At 35.5% G+C, this 16,604-nt stretch overlaps 1 protein-coding gene across 1 annotated transcript; it reads right to left on the reverse strand.

Moving 5' to 3' along the window:
* Positions 1–15,211: 15,211 nt before the first annotated feature.
* Positions 15,212–16,375, reverse strand: LOC109171669. Its single transcript, XM_019320741.1, has 3 exons — positions 15,844–16,375; positions 15,435–15,781; positions 15,212–15,382 (listed from the first exon to the last, which is right to left on the reverse strand). The coding sequence occupies exons 1-3, from the start codon at positions 16,373–16,375 to the stop codon at positions 15,212–15,214; spliced, it is 1,050 nt and encodes a 349-aa protein (XP_019176286.1).
* Between the last annotated feature and the right edge of the window lie 229 nt (positions 16,376–16,604).

A 16,604-nucleotide genomic window follows, 5' to 3' on the forward strand; every position in this document is an offset into this window, starting at 1 on the left:
TAGGTAATTTGAAAAAAAAAAAATCTTGAGAATTTGGTGAAGAAAGATAAACAAAAGATGACAATTTGGTTCTTGCAATTCATGGAGACATGGATAGATGACATTAGCTTTTAGAATACTTTGCATATATATATATATATATATATATATATATATATATATATATATATATATATATATATATATATATATATATATATATATATATATATAATCAATCCAGTTTGTTACTAAAATGCCATTTTATAACCTGGAGGGTGTGTTTGAGTGAAAGGGACTCATCCGTCCTTAACCAAAGGTCAAGGGTTCGATCCTTGGCTTTGGAAATGGAGCAGCCTTAAATCTCCAGGCCAGCTGTCCCACAAAAAAGAGGTGCTTACAATTCAGCGGGGGATTAGTTACTGTGTTCGACGGTGAAAATCCTGGGTATACCAGAAAAAAATGCCATTTTATATTAAATTCATGTTATTTCTGGTTCGGTTAACGATGCTTGACTAAAGTTATTTTTAATTCAAATTTTCATAATATTAAGTTTAGTATTAGTATACAAAATTTATATATTTAGAAATTACACAAAAGTACTATCAAACACAAAATTAAATTTAAAAATAAGTAAAAAATACTAAAGAAAATAAACAAAGAAGAAAGAGTTGGTTTGATCAATGAATAGTAAATAAAACAAATAAAATGAGACAAAGGGAGTATAAAGTTGTCATTATTTTGTTTATAATGACATGACATGACACGGATGGGTCTTGTGAAACTTATTCTCGCACGAAGTGTCAAAGATTTGGGATGAACCCCAAGTTTTTATCGTTCTCTAGGGATGACAAATTGGAAGAGTCAAAATGCATTGAGTTGGAAAAGTGTATTGCCAATCATGTACACGATGAAATCAAATTGTAGCATGTAAAGAATACAAACACTTAACTAAATTAAATGTAAAGAAATTAGGATAAGATTGCTCATATCTCTCATGATGCATATATGATCATTAAACATAGGTTAGGATATTGAAAGAGTAGAATCATGTGAAGTAATGCTAAGCTCGTTCACCTCTCGGTATACTAGGATTCTCTTGGCTTAGAACACTTAGCTTTTAGGTGACTAAGTACCTAAGAGACATTTTATCGAACACCTTGCCTACACTTCATTCCTAGCTTAGGCCTCTCGAATCTTAAAGCTAGGAAATGCCAAAGAATTGGAGTTTCAAGTAAGTGATCTAGGAGTTTCAAATAAGTGATCTAGCAATCTCTTGCCTGGATCACTTGCTTAGATCAACTCAAGGAGCTGGCCGGACTCCACAAGAAGCTTATTATGACTTGTATCTCACATTAGCATCATGATTAGGATTCACTATCCTAATCCTATCAAAAGCCTAGCCACAAATGAGATAGCATTGCAAATTCAATTGAAATAGAAATCAAAGTAGGAAAGCAGTTAAATTGTACCAACTAGAATGTAAAATGTTGTCTTCTTCTACAATGGATGGTTGTCAAGCTTCTTCTCTAAGATCTTCAAGCTATATGAGTCTAGAACCCTAAATTCTAGAGAGATAAAGTTGTAATCTGAAAATCATCTATTACAATTGAAAATATGTCTAATCCCCTTTTCTAAATCTAATTCTAGCCCTTAAATAGTCTTTCCCTCCATTACACTTCAAAATTACCGAGCTGTCCCATCCACGTGCGTGGATCGGTCACGTAAGCTGTCTTCGGCTCGTCCCTCGCACGTGGGTTGGGTGCATGAAAGTTTATGTTTCCCTTCCACGCACCGACGTGCGTGGTTGGTCGCGTGGAACTTTCTGTTCCACTTCCATGCATGCCTCTACGTGCGTGGCTAGTCCATGCCCTGCTTCCAATTTTCCCCTTTTCCTTGTGATGCTCCATTCCTCCTTTTCAAGCTTAAAACCTTCATAAATCATAAAAACACAAAGTAGAGTGGTGTTTTGTGACACATTAGCAAATACAAGGATAAACACCCATGAATCACGCACAAAGGATATCAAATGAGTATAAAATGCCCCCTTAAAGACCCTAAAATATGTTTGTCTTTGGCACTTATCATGACACCTAGTCAAAATGGATGAGTTTTTCTCAATGATCATTCCGTTGCAATTTTGCATTGCAACTACTTTTTCTAGTAGTGACTAGAAAGATTATGATGACTTTGGTCTATGCAAAATTTGTGTTACTTAAAATTGAAATTAAAAGTAATGACAAAAAAAATATCATTGAAAACAATGCAATACTTTCATTTAAAGCCAAGTCTTTAGAGCTTATTCATATCTAGGAATATAGCATCTTTTATGAGATGGTATCATGACTCAAGAGTGGATGGTTGAGTGATGAAATCTACATCTAATTCTATGGTATGAAAATACTTTGATGGAATTCATAAAGAGTTTTCATTAGAGCCTCGAAATGTAAGACTTGGTCTGATCATTTCCAACTATTTAATCAACCCCAAACATCATACATCATTTCACTAGTAATACTCATTATACACAATTTGCATGAAAATTTTCAATATGATTTTGTCAATGCTCATACCTAGTTAAGGGAAGAGTTAAAGGAGTTGTGAGAAGTAGGTGTTGACTCATTTGATGCTTACTTGTCAGAACTTGAAATTGTGTGCATCACTACTATGGACAGATGGACTAATAATGATTTTTCAGCATACGACAATCTATCTTGTTGGAGTACTAAAGGTACAATGACATGTCATTGTTGTAAAAAGGACCCATGTTCTATGTGGTTAGCTAATTGCAACAAGCAATGCTATAAGGTTCATCGACGGTACAAATAGAGGAACGATAAAAGTTCATTTGATTGAATAAAGAAATTCGCGACTACCACCAGAGTCACTTTCAGGAAGTGATATACTTGATGCCACAATTTGGCATTATTACACTGCACATTAACATGGCTACAAACATTAGTATTGAAACTGCTTCTTGGTGGATCATTCAGTAAGTATAGCCCTATGTCTTCTTTATCAAAGCGAATCGTCCTCCCATGGTCCTCCCGAAGAAGACACTGACCATAGGTAAACATCAAAGAGTAAGTGGGGTTCTGCAATAGTTTATGGACAGAGATGATGTTGAATTGAAAAGATGGTATGTGTAATGCATCTTTCAGCCAAATATCATTACTCAGCCTTATGTTTCCAGTATGTTCAACAGTTGCATAATCTCCATTGGGTAAGTCGACTGTAGCTTCTTTCACAACCTGATATTTATCAAAGAATTCTAGGGAACATACTATGTGATCGGTGGCACCCGAATCAACAATCCATGTGGAAGCATTTAAAGATACAGAATTAACATTCATAAGGCTAGTGTACTTGCCTTCATTAGATGGACTCTCTTTGTTGAAATTGGGAACAAGGGATACAGCTGCCGTGGTGGATGACCTGTTTTGCCCCATTTGGCTTTGGATGATAGAGAGAATACTTTGGAGTTGCTCAGGAGAAAAATGATTCTCCGAACTTGCACTGGCTGCTGTGAATTGCTGCTTATTCTTGGATTTGAAACCTGGCACCTATCCGGGTGGGTAGCCATGTTTCTTGTAACACTTCTCAATGGTATGGCCTGTCATTCCACAGAAGATGCATTTGGCTGAGCTCTTATTATTTCCTCCAGAGTGTGGCATTCTCTTCCCATTCGGAAAATTGATTGTAGCAACTATCTCTTCCCCAGTGCCTTGTTCAGAGTGAACTTCATTAGCATGAGTGAGATCCAAGTTTCCAGTGCTCAGATTAGTGATTGTTAGCTTCCTTTCATGCTTTTCGGCCATCACCAGCACCTTGTGCATCTCAGGGAGTGGATCGAGGACAAGAATTCCAGATTTCAGAAAATTATAGTCCTCATTTAACCCTTGAAGAAACCGGATCACCTGATCGATTTCTCGATCCATTCTGATCTGATCTAGAAGATCACACGAGCAGCGTGGTTGACACTTGCAGACAGGTAGAGGTCTGAGAGAGTTCATCTCCTCCCAGAGAGTACGAGATCTTGTGTAGTAGTCGTTGATACACATGTCTCCCTATCTCAAATTGTTAATATCATTCTGCAAAAAGGAAATTCTATGAGCATCACGCTGTGAGAAACGCCTCTTCAAATCATTCCAGACGTCCACAGCCTTGTCCATGTGCATCAAGCTTTGTGCAATCGATGGTAGAATGGATCTAAGAATCCATGAACAGACCATCAAATTACACCTTCTCCAAGCTGAGAACTGCGCGTGAGTTCTTTCTGGTGGCAACAAGCTCCCATCGATCAAACACCATTTGTTTTTGACCTCCAGAGCAACCTGCATCGAAATACTCCATGATGCGTAATTTGCAATGCCTGATAGCGGTGGACTGACTAGAACCGCACTCGGATTTTCATTGACATTGAGGTGTAGGGGATTTTCAATATCATCAACGCCGCTGCTTCTCTGCGAAGCATGGACTCTTCGTTGATCGACTGGAGACGATGTCTGGATCGGAGCTTGCTGTGTCGGATGAACTCCTTGATTTGATTCGTCGGAGCCGATGACCGCGGCGACATAGTTGAACCGCATCGGCTTTGATACCATGACGGAAAGCGTGGTTGAGAGTTGCGAGAGAGATGAGTGAAGAAAGTATGAAAGGGAAAACTGTTTTTATTCAACTTGCAAGAAAGCAGAACAGAGAGAATATATACATGCATGATGGCGGTAAAAACGGTTACAACCGATTCAAGAAGAAGAAGATGACGATGGAACCCCTGCTTGTGTCTAGTTGTGGCTAGGGATGGCAACGGGGCGGGGCGGGGGCGGGGAGTATACTCCCCGTCCCCGTCCCCGCGACCCCGTCCCCATCCCCGTCCCCGTCCCCGTCCCCGACGGGGAAGTGAAAATATTCCCCATCCCCATCCCTGCGGGGAATTAGGCGGGGACGGAGATTTCCCATTCCCCGTCAATTCATAGTCAAAATGTTAAATAATTGTAATTTTTAATAAAAAAAAGAATTTAATCTAAATTCTAGTTTCAAAAATTAAAATACTAAGTATATATATACACACACGTAGTATACTGCCTGTATATATACTATATAGTGCAGTGCATACTGGCACTTATATATACACAGTGAATAGTGGCACTTATATATACAATTACAACATTAATTATATATATAATTCATTAAAAACATATATAAATAGCATACTGCCATTACTTTACTTATATATACATAGTGCATAATGGCATTTATATATACAAATACAACATTAATTACATATATAATTCATTACATATATAAATAGCACACTACCCTTATATATTATATATTCGGGGACGGGGCGGGGCGGGGAGGGGTATCCCCATCCCCGTCCCCGTCCCCGACGGGAAATAACACATATTCCCCGTCCCCGTCCCCGTTCCCCAAAAATTTTCCCCATTCCCATCTCTATCGGGGCGGGGATCGGGTATCCCCGTCGGGGACGGGGCACATTGCCATCCCTAGTTGTGGCTATTATGCCCTTGTATCTTTGACACATAATCTAAGAAATTTACTATTAGAACTCACTTCCTTAAGTAGATTTTTTTAATATTTAAATTTTTTTAATATTTAAATTTGTAGCTAGAAACCAAAGCAAACTTGTTAAGAATGCACTTAATAACTTTTTCTTCTTGCTTAGATATGCTCCAACAAAGATTATTGTATCATGCAAAAAAAAAAAAAAAAAAACTAGTGATATTTGGTGCACTTCTAGTCATCCTCACTCCGCTAGCTGATATTCATTCGTCATAGCTTTCTTGAGTAATGAGGACATGACTTCTATTACAAATAGAAAGAGAAAATGAGACAATGGATCTTCTGCTAGGTTGAAAATATCCATGTTAGTAACCATTTAAAGTGATAGATATGAAGCTATAGTCACACAAGTTTAGGTTAAATCAATTAAATGCTAGGAAAAGTCAAATGTGGTAATAAACTTTTCAAGAAAAATCCATTCAGTCTTATCATTAATTTTAGTCATGATGGGTTTTAAAATATAAAAACCGGCCCTCAGCTCCTTACCTCAAGTGTAACTTACACTTCATGAAGTGATTACTTCATAAGCAATTAAGATATTCTCATTGATTAGTTTACCCAAAAAAATAATTTGGAATTGTGAAAACAAGGTTGTGGATGCAAAACAAATTTAATCATTGCCTTGGTGCTTTAGTAGAAAAAATTTATTATTGACTTCATTTAATGATAAAACATTAATTTCTAGTTTTTTTTTTTTTTTTTTTTTTTTTTAACACCATTATTTACTTCTATGCAAAGCCTAAAAGTCAACCCTAGCGCAATCTCGAAGTCTTCGTGACTCCAACAATAAGGCATTGAAGCCAAACGGCAAAGTTGAAAATTGTAAAATCTTGTGACTCACCAACTCATGCAATGGCCGGTGAGTGACGACTTCCATGTGATGATTCGGTAGTGATTAATGGTGAGTTTCAAGTTTTAATGATGATCTTCAACGCTTCCTCACTCATAAGCCATAACTCTTCTTACTTTATCATCAACTGGTTGGCACGGTTTACTGGCAATGACATCTGGGCGGTGAAAGCTAAGGCGAAGGGAGATTTGGGTTGCAAGCGACGATAGTTTCGTTGCAAGTTGTGCCAGGATCACCAAAACTGGTTTGAAGGGCTAGAGGCTAATTAAGCTCCATGAGAAGGATGAAGAAAAATGTGGCCTTAAGAGATGTAGGGATATATTTGAAAGTTTATTGATCTGAATAGAGAATGGAGATTCGACTTTAGTTAGAACTACAACTAGTGATGGTATTCGACATGTACATAAAGTTATTGGAGAACAACCTTTAGTTGTTACTTGTTATATAAGGAAATAATTAACTTATATTATTTTTGGAGTTTCTTGTGCAAAATAGCTAAATTTTTATCAGGGTGCTTGGAACTCGCGATATTAACAATGTTTTTTTTTTTTTTTTTTTTTTTTTTTTTTTTTTTTTTTTTTTTACTACAGTATTAAGGTAACAAAAATTATATTAATTACTTTTAGAAGTATATCAACATAATTAAGTTGTGGCTCACAGACAAGATTTTATTAGATGACTTTAAGGACCTAGGTGTGTGCATCATTATTATTATTATTATTAAATTTTTATTTTTTATTTTTGTATTAGACATAAGGTTATTAATTACCTAATTTTGAATACTATTATATTTTGCATTATAATGCATGTTACTTCTAGCACTGATCATTATAGTAACAATGTGTTTTTGGATGCAAACATTATTACAATGATCCATACAACTATGTGATAATAAATAAAAAGTACATTTTCAATATACTAAAAGTACATTATTTTTGTACATAAAATACATTATTTAAAAGTATATACATTATTTGAGTATTGAAAGTACATTATTTTATATACTATTAAATAATATACATTCAGTATAAAAATAATATATTTTTAATTTATTAAAAATATACTTTTTATTCAATGTCCACACAATAATTTTCCTTTTGGATGATGTAATTTCACATCATATGTTTAAAAAAATGTATATACGTTAACTCTAACTGATATGAAATTAATATATTTTTCCTTTACTTTGAATATTGATATTTTTAATTTAAAGTTATTGTGGTTAGGTTGTGTTGAAACTAATTTTATGCCATTGAATTGTCTCATGACAATATATAGTTTACATTTGCATTAGCGAGTAGTTGCACTAATTTTTTTTTTTTAAGGGAAAAAGTACAAATAGGCCATCGAACTATTTGGGAATAGCAATTAAGCCATCGAACTTGAAGAAGTACCAAATCAATACATAAATTCGGAAAAAAGTTACTTGACATGTGTTATTATATTTTTTTTTATTGTTATCCGATCCTATGTGGATTATATTGCCTCTCTTTAAAAAGTCTCCCGCCCCCGACGATATAGCTCCGGTCCCGGAATCCATTGCTGTGCTTAATAGAGTAGCAGAAAATGTGCCAAGCCATTTGGTAGAAGGGGAGTAGATAGCTCCGGTCCCGGAATCCGTTGCGGTGCTTAAGAAAGTTGTCGAAGTTGCATGATTACCTAATGGAGATACCGTGTCTTATTTAGTATTCTGTTACTTTTCCACCCCACATATTTTCCACTTTCAGGTCTCTCAAAATTCAATCGAAGCATATTGGCATCATACCTTCATTGACACCACAGGAACATTTTGGTAAAAAACTGGCCTATAAGCCAATTTTGGCTTATTTGACCACTATTAATTGTTTGATTTTGTTAAAATATCAATATAAGTGTTTGGTTAATTAGTTTTTTGCAACTCCAAAAGGCTAAAATTCAAAAAGTTACTCCAAGTAATTTTTTTAATTAGCTTTTAGAGAAAATATATTATACTAAACAGCTATTAGGTAACAACTAATTTTTACCAAACAATTTTCTACAATCAGGTAATGTTATTAACTATTTATACTCTCTAATTAACACAATCAACTAACAACTAACAGTTATTTTACCAAACAGGGCACTCATCATTTTGAATGGCTGGGCAGTTGGAACGGGAGAGGGAAAATCTGATTTATTGGAGTTTGAAAATGTTTGTTTGAATGAAAGAGTTGGAGTGAATGGTTTAGAGCTCAGCAGTTTGAGTGCATGCTATATCAGTCTTCGAGCATGGAAAATGAATGGATTCTATTAAAGCTCTGTTAAAGCTCATGCACTGAAGGGGCAACACCCTGTACATTTCAAGCTTGTGGTTGGTGATGGTTTTGTTACAATTACGCTAGGGGAAAATATCTGAAGGTTTTTTGTGCATCCTGATTTGTAACACTTGTTTATATACTAATTACAAAAAAAAAAGATTCTTACATGTCTTGTTTTCAGGATGATGATGGTATAGATAAGGATGGAAACGATTTTGATGGTGAATGCACCCGTCCTCAAAAACATGCTAAGAGTCCTAAACTTGCTCGAGAGTTTCTTCTTGATGTCCTGAACGTCCTCAAATCCTAGAACTTTTATTGATCATACATACATACATACATACATATATACATACATACATATATATATATATATATATATATATATATATATATATATATATATTAATGAGGACGAAGGCGGAGAGAGGTACAGACGCGGAGCGAGCATAGCCACATGGCAATCTAATTAGAGGGAACCTGACATTTACTTGCTAAAGATGTTAATTGAAATTTTTTCACGAGTTCATGTATTGGGTTAGAGTTTTTCAAGTTCCATGACTTAATTGCTAATTCCAAATAGTTTGATGGCATATTTGCACATTTTTCAATTGTTTAAAAAAATTTAAAGTTTGCTAAATTTTTCCTTAATTAAGATTTTATGAATGCTTTTTAGCTTGAATTGTGACTTTTAACTGGGAATATGTAACTTGAATTGCACACTACATTTTTCTCGGTCATTCTTTCACCGAGTTGGATTGGTTGAAGAGTAAAGTTAGCTTATGATTCTTTTGGAACAATCTTAAATGCTGCAATATGTGAAAGCTAGTTGTTAGGAAAAGCAACAATGTGGAGTTTTGGGCATGGCTGGTTTGTAGAAAAGGATAAAAGAAGGATAAAAGGTTATGTATAATGTATTAAACACTACCTTAAAAGTATTTACGACCAGTGATTGAATCGCAGGTTGTTTATAGTGTGTGTTGTAACAGCCCACGCGCATAGTTTACCTTCTTTTCCTCCTCTAACACTCCAAATTCTCTTTATGGTGTGGGGCCCTTGGGGCGAATGATTTCGCCATTTGTGGGCAAAATATAATATTTAGTGAAAGGTAAAATCAAATATAATGAGGAAATTTTTAATTAATAAATAGTAATATTAATGACTAGATTCTTACTCGTAGAGTTAGATAATCACGAGGCTTAGCCTCTCTTTCTCCACCAAAAAAAATGACGAGATTCTCCCTTATTAAAATAATATGATGAGTGAAAATTTTGTGAGCGGGTAGATGTATCAATGGCGAGATGCTCCGTCACAAAAAGGACATCATCGTGACCGTAAATTTCCAGTAGTCATTAAAAATCTTTTATGTTGATTTTTATTAACAATTTATGCTCAAAAATTTGTACTGAAGAATGAAGATTAGCAATAACATAATCATTTAACTTCACTATCAAAACTCAATTTTATTTATTTACTAAATTTATTATTAACATTGATTGATTTTTCAGCTTCAAATTTTATGTGGAGCATTGGATTTGAGTAAAACTAAACAACCATTTGAAAGCCCTGGACAGCGGGAGAAGAATGCGGCGATCCACGAAGTGGACGAAAGCAGTGACGGCGCTGTTCTGAAAGACGCGGCGGAGGAAGCTTTGGTCGACGGTGACCGTCAAAGTCGACATCGGCTTCAGATAGGCCCACGCCGCCTGCTTCACCAGTCGATTTCGGATCAAGATTTCAGAGCCATAGTACAATTCCCGGTGAGCCGCCGGAGTCATGGGCCTCGGGGAGTTGACGACGGCGGCTGGCAAGAGGTCCCTTAAGGACGTATAAGGCGACGGATGGATTGAGGTAGGAACCATAGCCGCCGTCGCCGCCGCCGATGTTTTTACGCCGCAAAACATCCTCTAAACTAGCGGAGAAAGGGGGTGTTTTGATAAATATAAAATATAATTACTTGTTTAAAGATATACGTATTTATAGTGTGGTTTAGGGAGTTGGGATTTTGTTAATTGCTGGCTAGAATCAGACGTGGCAGTTCAGTTTTAAAACGTGGATTCAGTAATAAAAGCATAAAAGATGATCGTTTCTAAGGTGACAAGTAAAACAACATGTCACGTTAAGTGTGAGCAATCAAGTAATTTTAGAATAAGATTACAAAGTAATATTTTAGTTGAATTTTGAATGGTTTATTTAACGTTTTGGAAGTGTCTTTTGAGGTGTCTCATTAAATTCATAATTAAGATAATAAATATATTTGAACAAAAAATTGTGTTGTTACATTTGAGGAGACATCTAACACACATACACATATGGATGAGAGACGTACCTACCATGAGAACGGTGCTCGAAGGATTTTAGAAATGAGAATAAATTTCATTCATCCATAAAAAAACAATGGGAAAAGAAATGTTGAATTGGTCCAATGTATATGTTGGAGTAGCAAGTACCAGTAATTTAATGAGTGCCACTACATCCTTTCAAATGCTGTCGGAGTGTGGGGGCCCTTAAGGTTGGGATTCTCCACCTTTTGAAAGAATGAGTGCCAGTTCTCCGTCCCCCTCCCTATCTTTAATTGTCCTAAAGATCTCTCTTTGATCTACAAATAACGATGTGTTTGGTTTGCACATGAGAATCAGAATCAGAATTGGAATGGATCGGGTACAAAATACTTGGTAATGGTAATGAGTTTTAGTAAAAGTATTTTGCATGTTTGGGTAGTAGGGTGGAATGATAATGATTATCAATAAAGTTGTTTGGTTATGTATGATCTAATAATGGGAATAAAGATTTTAAAAATACAAAAATACAAAATCAAGATAATTGATTCTAATATAAAGACATCCAAAAGACTAATGTGAACAAAAAATAAAAACAAAAATCTAAAACACTAATCAAAAGGGGATGATAAGGAATAAGAGAATGAAAGAGGACGATACCCTTATTTTATTTGGGCATGAGTTTTTTAATTAAGGAGGTATTTGAAATCCATAGTAGTATTCTAAAAACCTATCAACCAAATAATACCAATCAATTTAATACCAATTACTTAAAGTTAAACCTGTCAACCAAACACACCCTAAAAGTATTCATCGTCTAAAAAATTGACCATTAGATTCTACTTCCCTTTATTTGAAGCTTCCTTCTCTCATAGTCTCATATCTTTATAAAGTCTCTTGCCAAAAACAACTGTAGATTTTTCATAATTTAATTCTTGACTAGAAACAAATTAAAAGCAAATTTATTAAGAATGCACTTCCGAAATTTTCTTGCTTTCTTGCGTAAAAAGGGCATCGGCCGCAATCGTTATACCATGCAACAGGGCGCACATAGCACTGTGCACCTTACGCCTCCCAAAACAACGTCGTTTTAAAAAATAATTCTATGTTTCAAATGCACATAAACTCATAACAGAATACACATAAACTCATAACAGAATATACATAAACTCATTATTGAATACACTTATTTTAACATAATACAAAATACACATAAACTCTTAACATAATACATATAAACTTTTAACTGAATACACATAAAGGGGTTGGTTAACATAATACGCATAAACTCTTAACTGAACACACATAAACTCATAATAAAATACACATAAAATTTTAACTGAATACACATAATATAATGCGGTTTGGTATGTTCGGATTGACGGAGTGACATCAGCATGAAACGCTCACGTTTTATACATGGGTACACATTACTATGTACATCGTGGTGCACGATATAAATTGCCGATTCTATTACAAATAGAAAGGGAAAAGGAGACGAGAGATTTCCTTGATTGATAACCCTGCTAGCTTGAAAATATCCATATATGTTAGTAACCATTTAAAGATACTTGGCGGCAGTTACTCATTGCCTTATACCTAGTGTGCTTTAGTTAAAAAAACAAAAATCAAAAAAAAAAAAAAACAAAAAAAAAAAAATTATTAGGGACTTCATTTAATGTTGTTAAAGCATTAAAATATAATTTTAAAAAATTGATATTATTAACTTCTATTCCTACCAAGACTATGTGGTCTAATGGTACCCGGGTTGGATTTTCATTTGGAAAATTGTGAGTTCGAACCTTAGTGGAGGCGTTATTGGCTCTTTGTGTTTCAGTAGGTTGAGAAAGTATATGAACAAATACTACATTCTAATAGAGCTAGTAGCATTCAAAAAAAAACTTCTATTCCTACATTATAATAGAGTCAGTAGCATAAAAAAAAAAAAAAACAAACAAACTTCAAACTTCTATTCAAAAACCTAAAAGTCTAACCCTAACTCAGCTTCAAAGTCATTGTGACTCCAACTTTAAGGGCATAAAGCATTAAAGTCAAAAGGTAAATTTGAAACTGTTAAATCTTAGTGACTCACGAATGTACTCCAGCGAAAGGTAAATTTGAAACTGTTAAATCTTAGTGAGTCACGAATGTACTCCAGCGATAGTGAGTTTCAACTTCCATGTAATTGAATAGTGGTTGACGGTGTGAGCAGGGACCCAGAAAATTTTCTCAGTGGGACGAATATTAAAATAAACGGGATAATTTAAAAAAGTAAAATACTTAAAAATTAGTCCTAAATATTGTTAAATATGAGCGAAAAATAAAACACATCAAAACTTTATAAAAATATGTATAACAAAATATGAGACATAATTAATTTTACCAAATAATTCTAATAGGAAACACATTATAAATTACACATCTCATTTTTAATATAAAAGTTTATATATATATATATATATATATATATATATATATATATATATATATATATATATATATATATATATATATATGTGCGTGTGTGTGTGTGTGTGTGTGTGCGTGTGTGCGTGTATGTTAATTTGGTTTTTGAAAGCCTACCATTAATTTAATAAGATTGTACATATGTGTTTGAAGACTGGAAGCCAGTACAGTTCAAATAGCCATAAAAACATACATACATACATACATACATACATGTGTGTGTTGAAGCCTACCATTAATAAGACTGTACGTATGTGTTGAAGACTTGAAGCCAATACTGTTCAAATAACCATAAAAACTCCACAAGTATTCAAACCCTTGTAACATTCCTTCGACTAACACACATGCTCTACCATTTAGGCTAACTCATTTTATGTTAACATTAGCTATTTGCTTTTACTTATACAAAACCTTGTACTATATATATATATATATATATATATATATATATATATATATATACAAGGGTTATACATGGGGTGGGGGTGGGGGTGGGGTGAGTGGAGGTAGTTGCCCCCACTGTAGGTCCGCCCCTGACTGTGAGCTACAAGTTGAGAATTATTATATGCAATTTTGCATATTATCTTAATTTGTATATTGATTTAGTTTCTAGCAAACTAAATAACGGACTGACTGACTTAGATTCTCGATTAAGCGGTCATTCAGATAGAACGACAGATAAAGTGTATAGCGGAAGACTAAGGCAGAAAGTAAATCAACACATATGTTTGTTTATCCAGCTCGATTGAGTGTGTATCTACATCTAGGGGACGATCACCTAGGTGTCCAATCCACTAACTCATAATCCAATGTACAAAGGTAGAGAAAAAAACAATCTCACCCAAGTGCCCCACACAAGGTCAGTACCCAGTCTACAAAGGTTTAGTGGATTGTTGAAGTCGGAGAGCCACGCATGCAGAAGTCCAATGAAATCCCTTCAATTGGAGAGCTTACTCTGATATAGCCCGCTTCAATGACGTAGTCCCACGTTGTTCCCACAACTGAGTGATCTTCGTGTCCTATCGTTTAAGCAACGTTGATACTTCTCAAGTTCTTCTTCATAATCACCAAGAACTTATTGTCTAGAGAAGAGGCATGACAACCAGAGATGTGTATTTTGTTTAGTATAGAGTGTTGCATCTTCAATCAATGCAACCCTAACTTCTGAGTGAGCAAGGATATATATACGTCTTTGATTTGGACACTCTCTCCAAATATATCTTTGATTGTAGATGGTAGGACTTTTTGTGAAGAAAGAAATCTTTAAGATTCGATCCATACCTTTCATGTTGATCCGCTGATATTCTTTCCAAAACTGTCATCTCATAACCGCGTCTCAGCCTTTTAGAAAATTTTCCTTTATCAGATCTTCAGTGGCTTGATCTAGCAGTGTGTCTGTTGATTATACTGATCAGTCAGTCTTCTTCAAGGACAAACATACACCAAGCCAAACCCTATCTTAATTTGCCATAATAATATTGCCAATTATATGTTGGGGTTTTTCTTACAGAAATGAAACACTAACAAACTTCCCCTTTGACTATTATTTGGCAAAACAACTCAACTATAGATGAAACATTTCAACTAAAGATAGAGAAGAGCATAGTAAAAAAAAAAAAGGCCAATACTGGCTATAGTTATAGCAAAAGGAAATATTGTTTGATTACAACCCATAAAACATTAGCACACAACCCGTGCTGGATAAAACATAGATTAGACCATTTCTTCACAAAAAGAAACACCACCACATGCCCAGATAGCGCCAGAAGGTACCATCATCACAAACACAAATTCTCCCGCTTAGTATAGTACTCCCCCTTTTTGCAAATGATAGACAAAGGACACGTTAGGCAGTAGAAGAACTCAGACTTCACAGCATCACCAGCAGCAGACTCAGACAAACTCATTCGGAGTAGAACAGTTGCAAGTTCAGTGCGAGCAGCATTGAGCTGATTCGAGATAATTAATATTGCTCACAGTCTCCAGCTCAGGCACTCACGCCTTCAATGGCAGGGACAACTGCACATCTTGAGCATAGGGGGTATCTTCAACAGTAGCATCAGCCTCAGAAGTATGCAGAGCATCAATAGGCGTAACATCCCTGATGTGTTTGCCAGTCAAAAGACGCGGATCCACAGTATATAGGAGAGAAGGAGCAATGACCTCACTTGGCATCGGAATCAAACCCAGAGAAGTTAGAACACCAAAGATAAGATTGGGATAAGGAAGCTTTATCTTCTGTTCCTTGGGATGTATCAATGTGAGTATATGATAAAAGATCCATTTCCCTAGATCAATGGTCATCTTGGTGCCAACTCGAAACAGAAGAGCAGCAAGATGCTTGCTAACTGTAGAAAAATGCGAAGATGGCAGCCAGTTGTGCAGAGCAATCCAGTGTAGAATAACAAACTTGAAGGTGAATTGAGAGCTGGACAAGGTATCATTATCACCAGTTGGCCATACAGAGGCAGTCCTCCAGTGAGGGTCTTAGCCACCAAATCCCAATTAGAAATTTCGTCTTCCTCAACTCTCTTCAACCCATAATACTGCTTGATGACATCTGGTCCAAACATATACCACTTGCCCAGGATGAAGATCTGCTTGTACCTCTCGCTAGGCAGAATGTCAATCTCATCATTTAGGTTGTAGTAGAATTTGTAAGACAGCAACTTCGAGTAATTACAAACAGATGTCACTGTCTGCAGCAGACCAACCTCACTCATAAGAGGCAATACATCACAAACTGAATTTAACTGATTCTCATCAACTGATCTCTGTATGATTAGCTCTCGTCTCACCATTGTGGACCATTTGTCTTGAGCAGCATTAGAGACAAACTGTGGCTTGTAGACACAAGTATCAGGACTTTCTGGAACGACAACAGGAACATTCTGCAAATCAGGAGTAACACTCCTTCCTCTTGACTTTGAAGTAACTTTCATCTTTCTGCTTGTTGTTGATGGGACAACCGTAGGAGCTTTACTTTTAACAAAAGACCTTAGAGTCTTAAAAACTAGTCTGACTGGCAGATCACTTTCAGCTTTCTCAGAATCAGCCGACCTTCTTTTCTTCCCAGGTTGAGTGGAGACTCTGTAAGCTCATCACCAGCATCCACATCAACTTTCTCTGGAACTCCTTTCTTTTTGGACATTCGCCTTTCTCTGACGGGTG

The sequence above is a fragment of the Ipomoea nil genome, unplaced genomic scaffold, assembly GCF_001879475.1.
Source record: "Ipomoea nil cultivar Tokyo-kokei standard unplaced genomic scaffold, Asagao_1.1 scaffold0327, whole genome shotgun sequence".
Lineage (NCBI taxonomy): Eukaryota > Viridiplantae > Streptophyta > Magnoliopsida > Solanales > Convolvulaceae > Ipomoea > Ipomoea nil.

Coding starts and splice junctions, on each gene's coding strand:
- LOC109171669 (XM_019320741.1), bottom strand. CDS start 16,375: ATGAAAGTTACTTCAAAGTCAAGAGGAAGGAGTGTTACTCCTGATTTG. Junction 15,782..15,843: donor AGCTCTCAATTCACCTTCAA/GTTTGTTATTCT, acceptor ATTTTTCTACAG/TTAGCAAGCATCTTGCTGCT. Junction 15,383..15,434: donor AGTTGTCCCTGCCATTGAAG/GCGTGAGTGCCT, acceptor ATCTCGAATCAG/CTCAATGCTGCTCGCACTGA.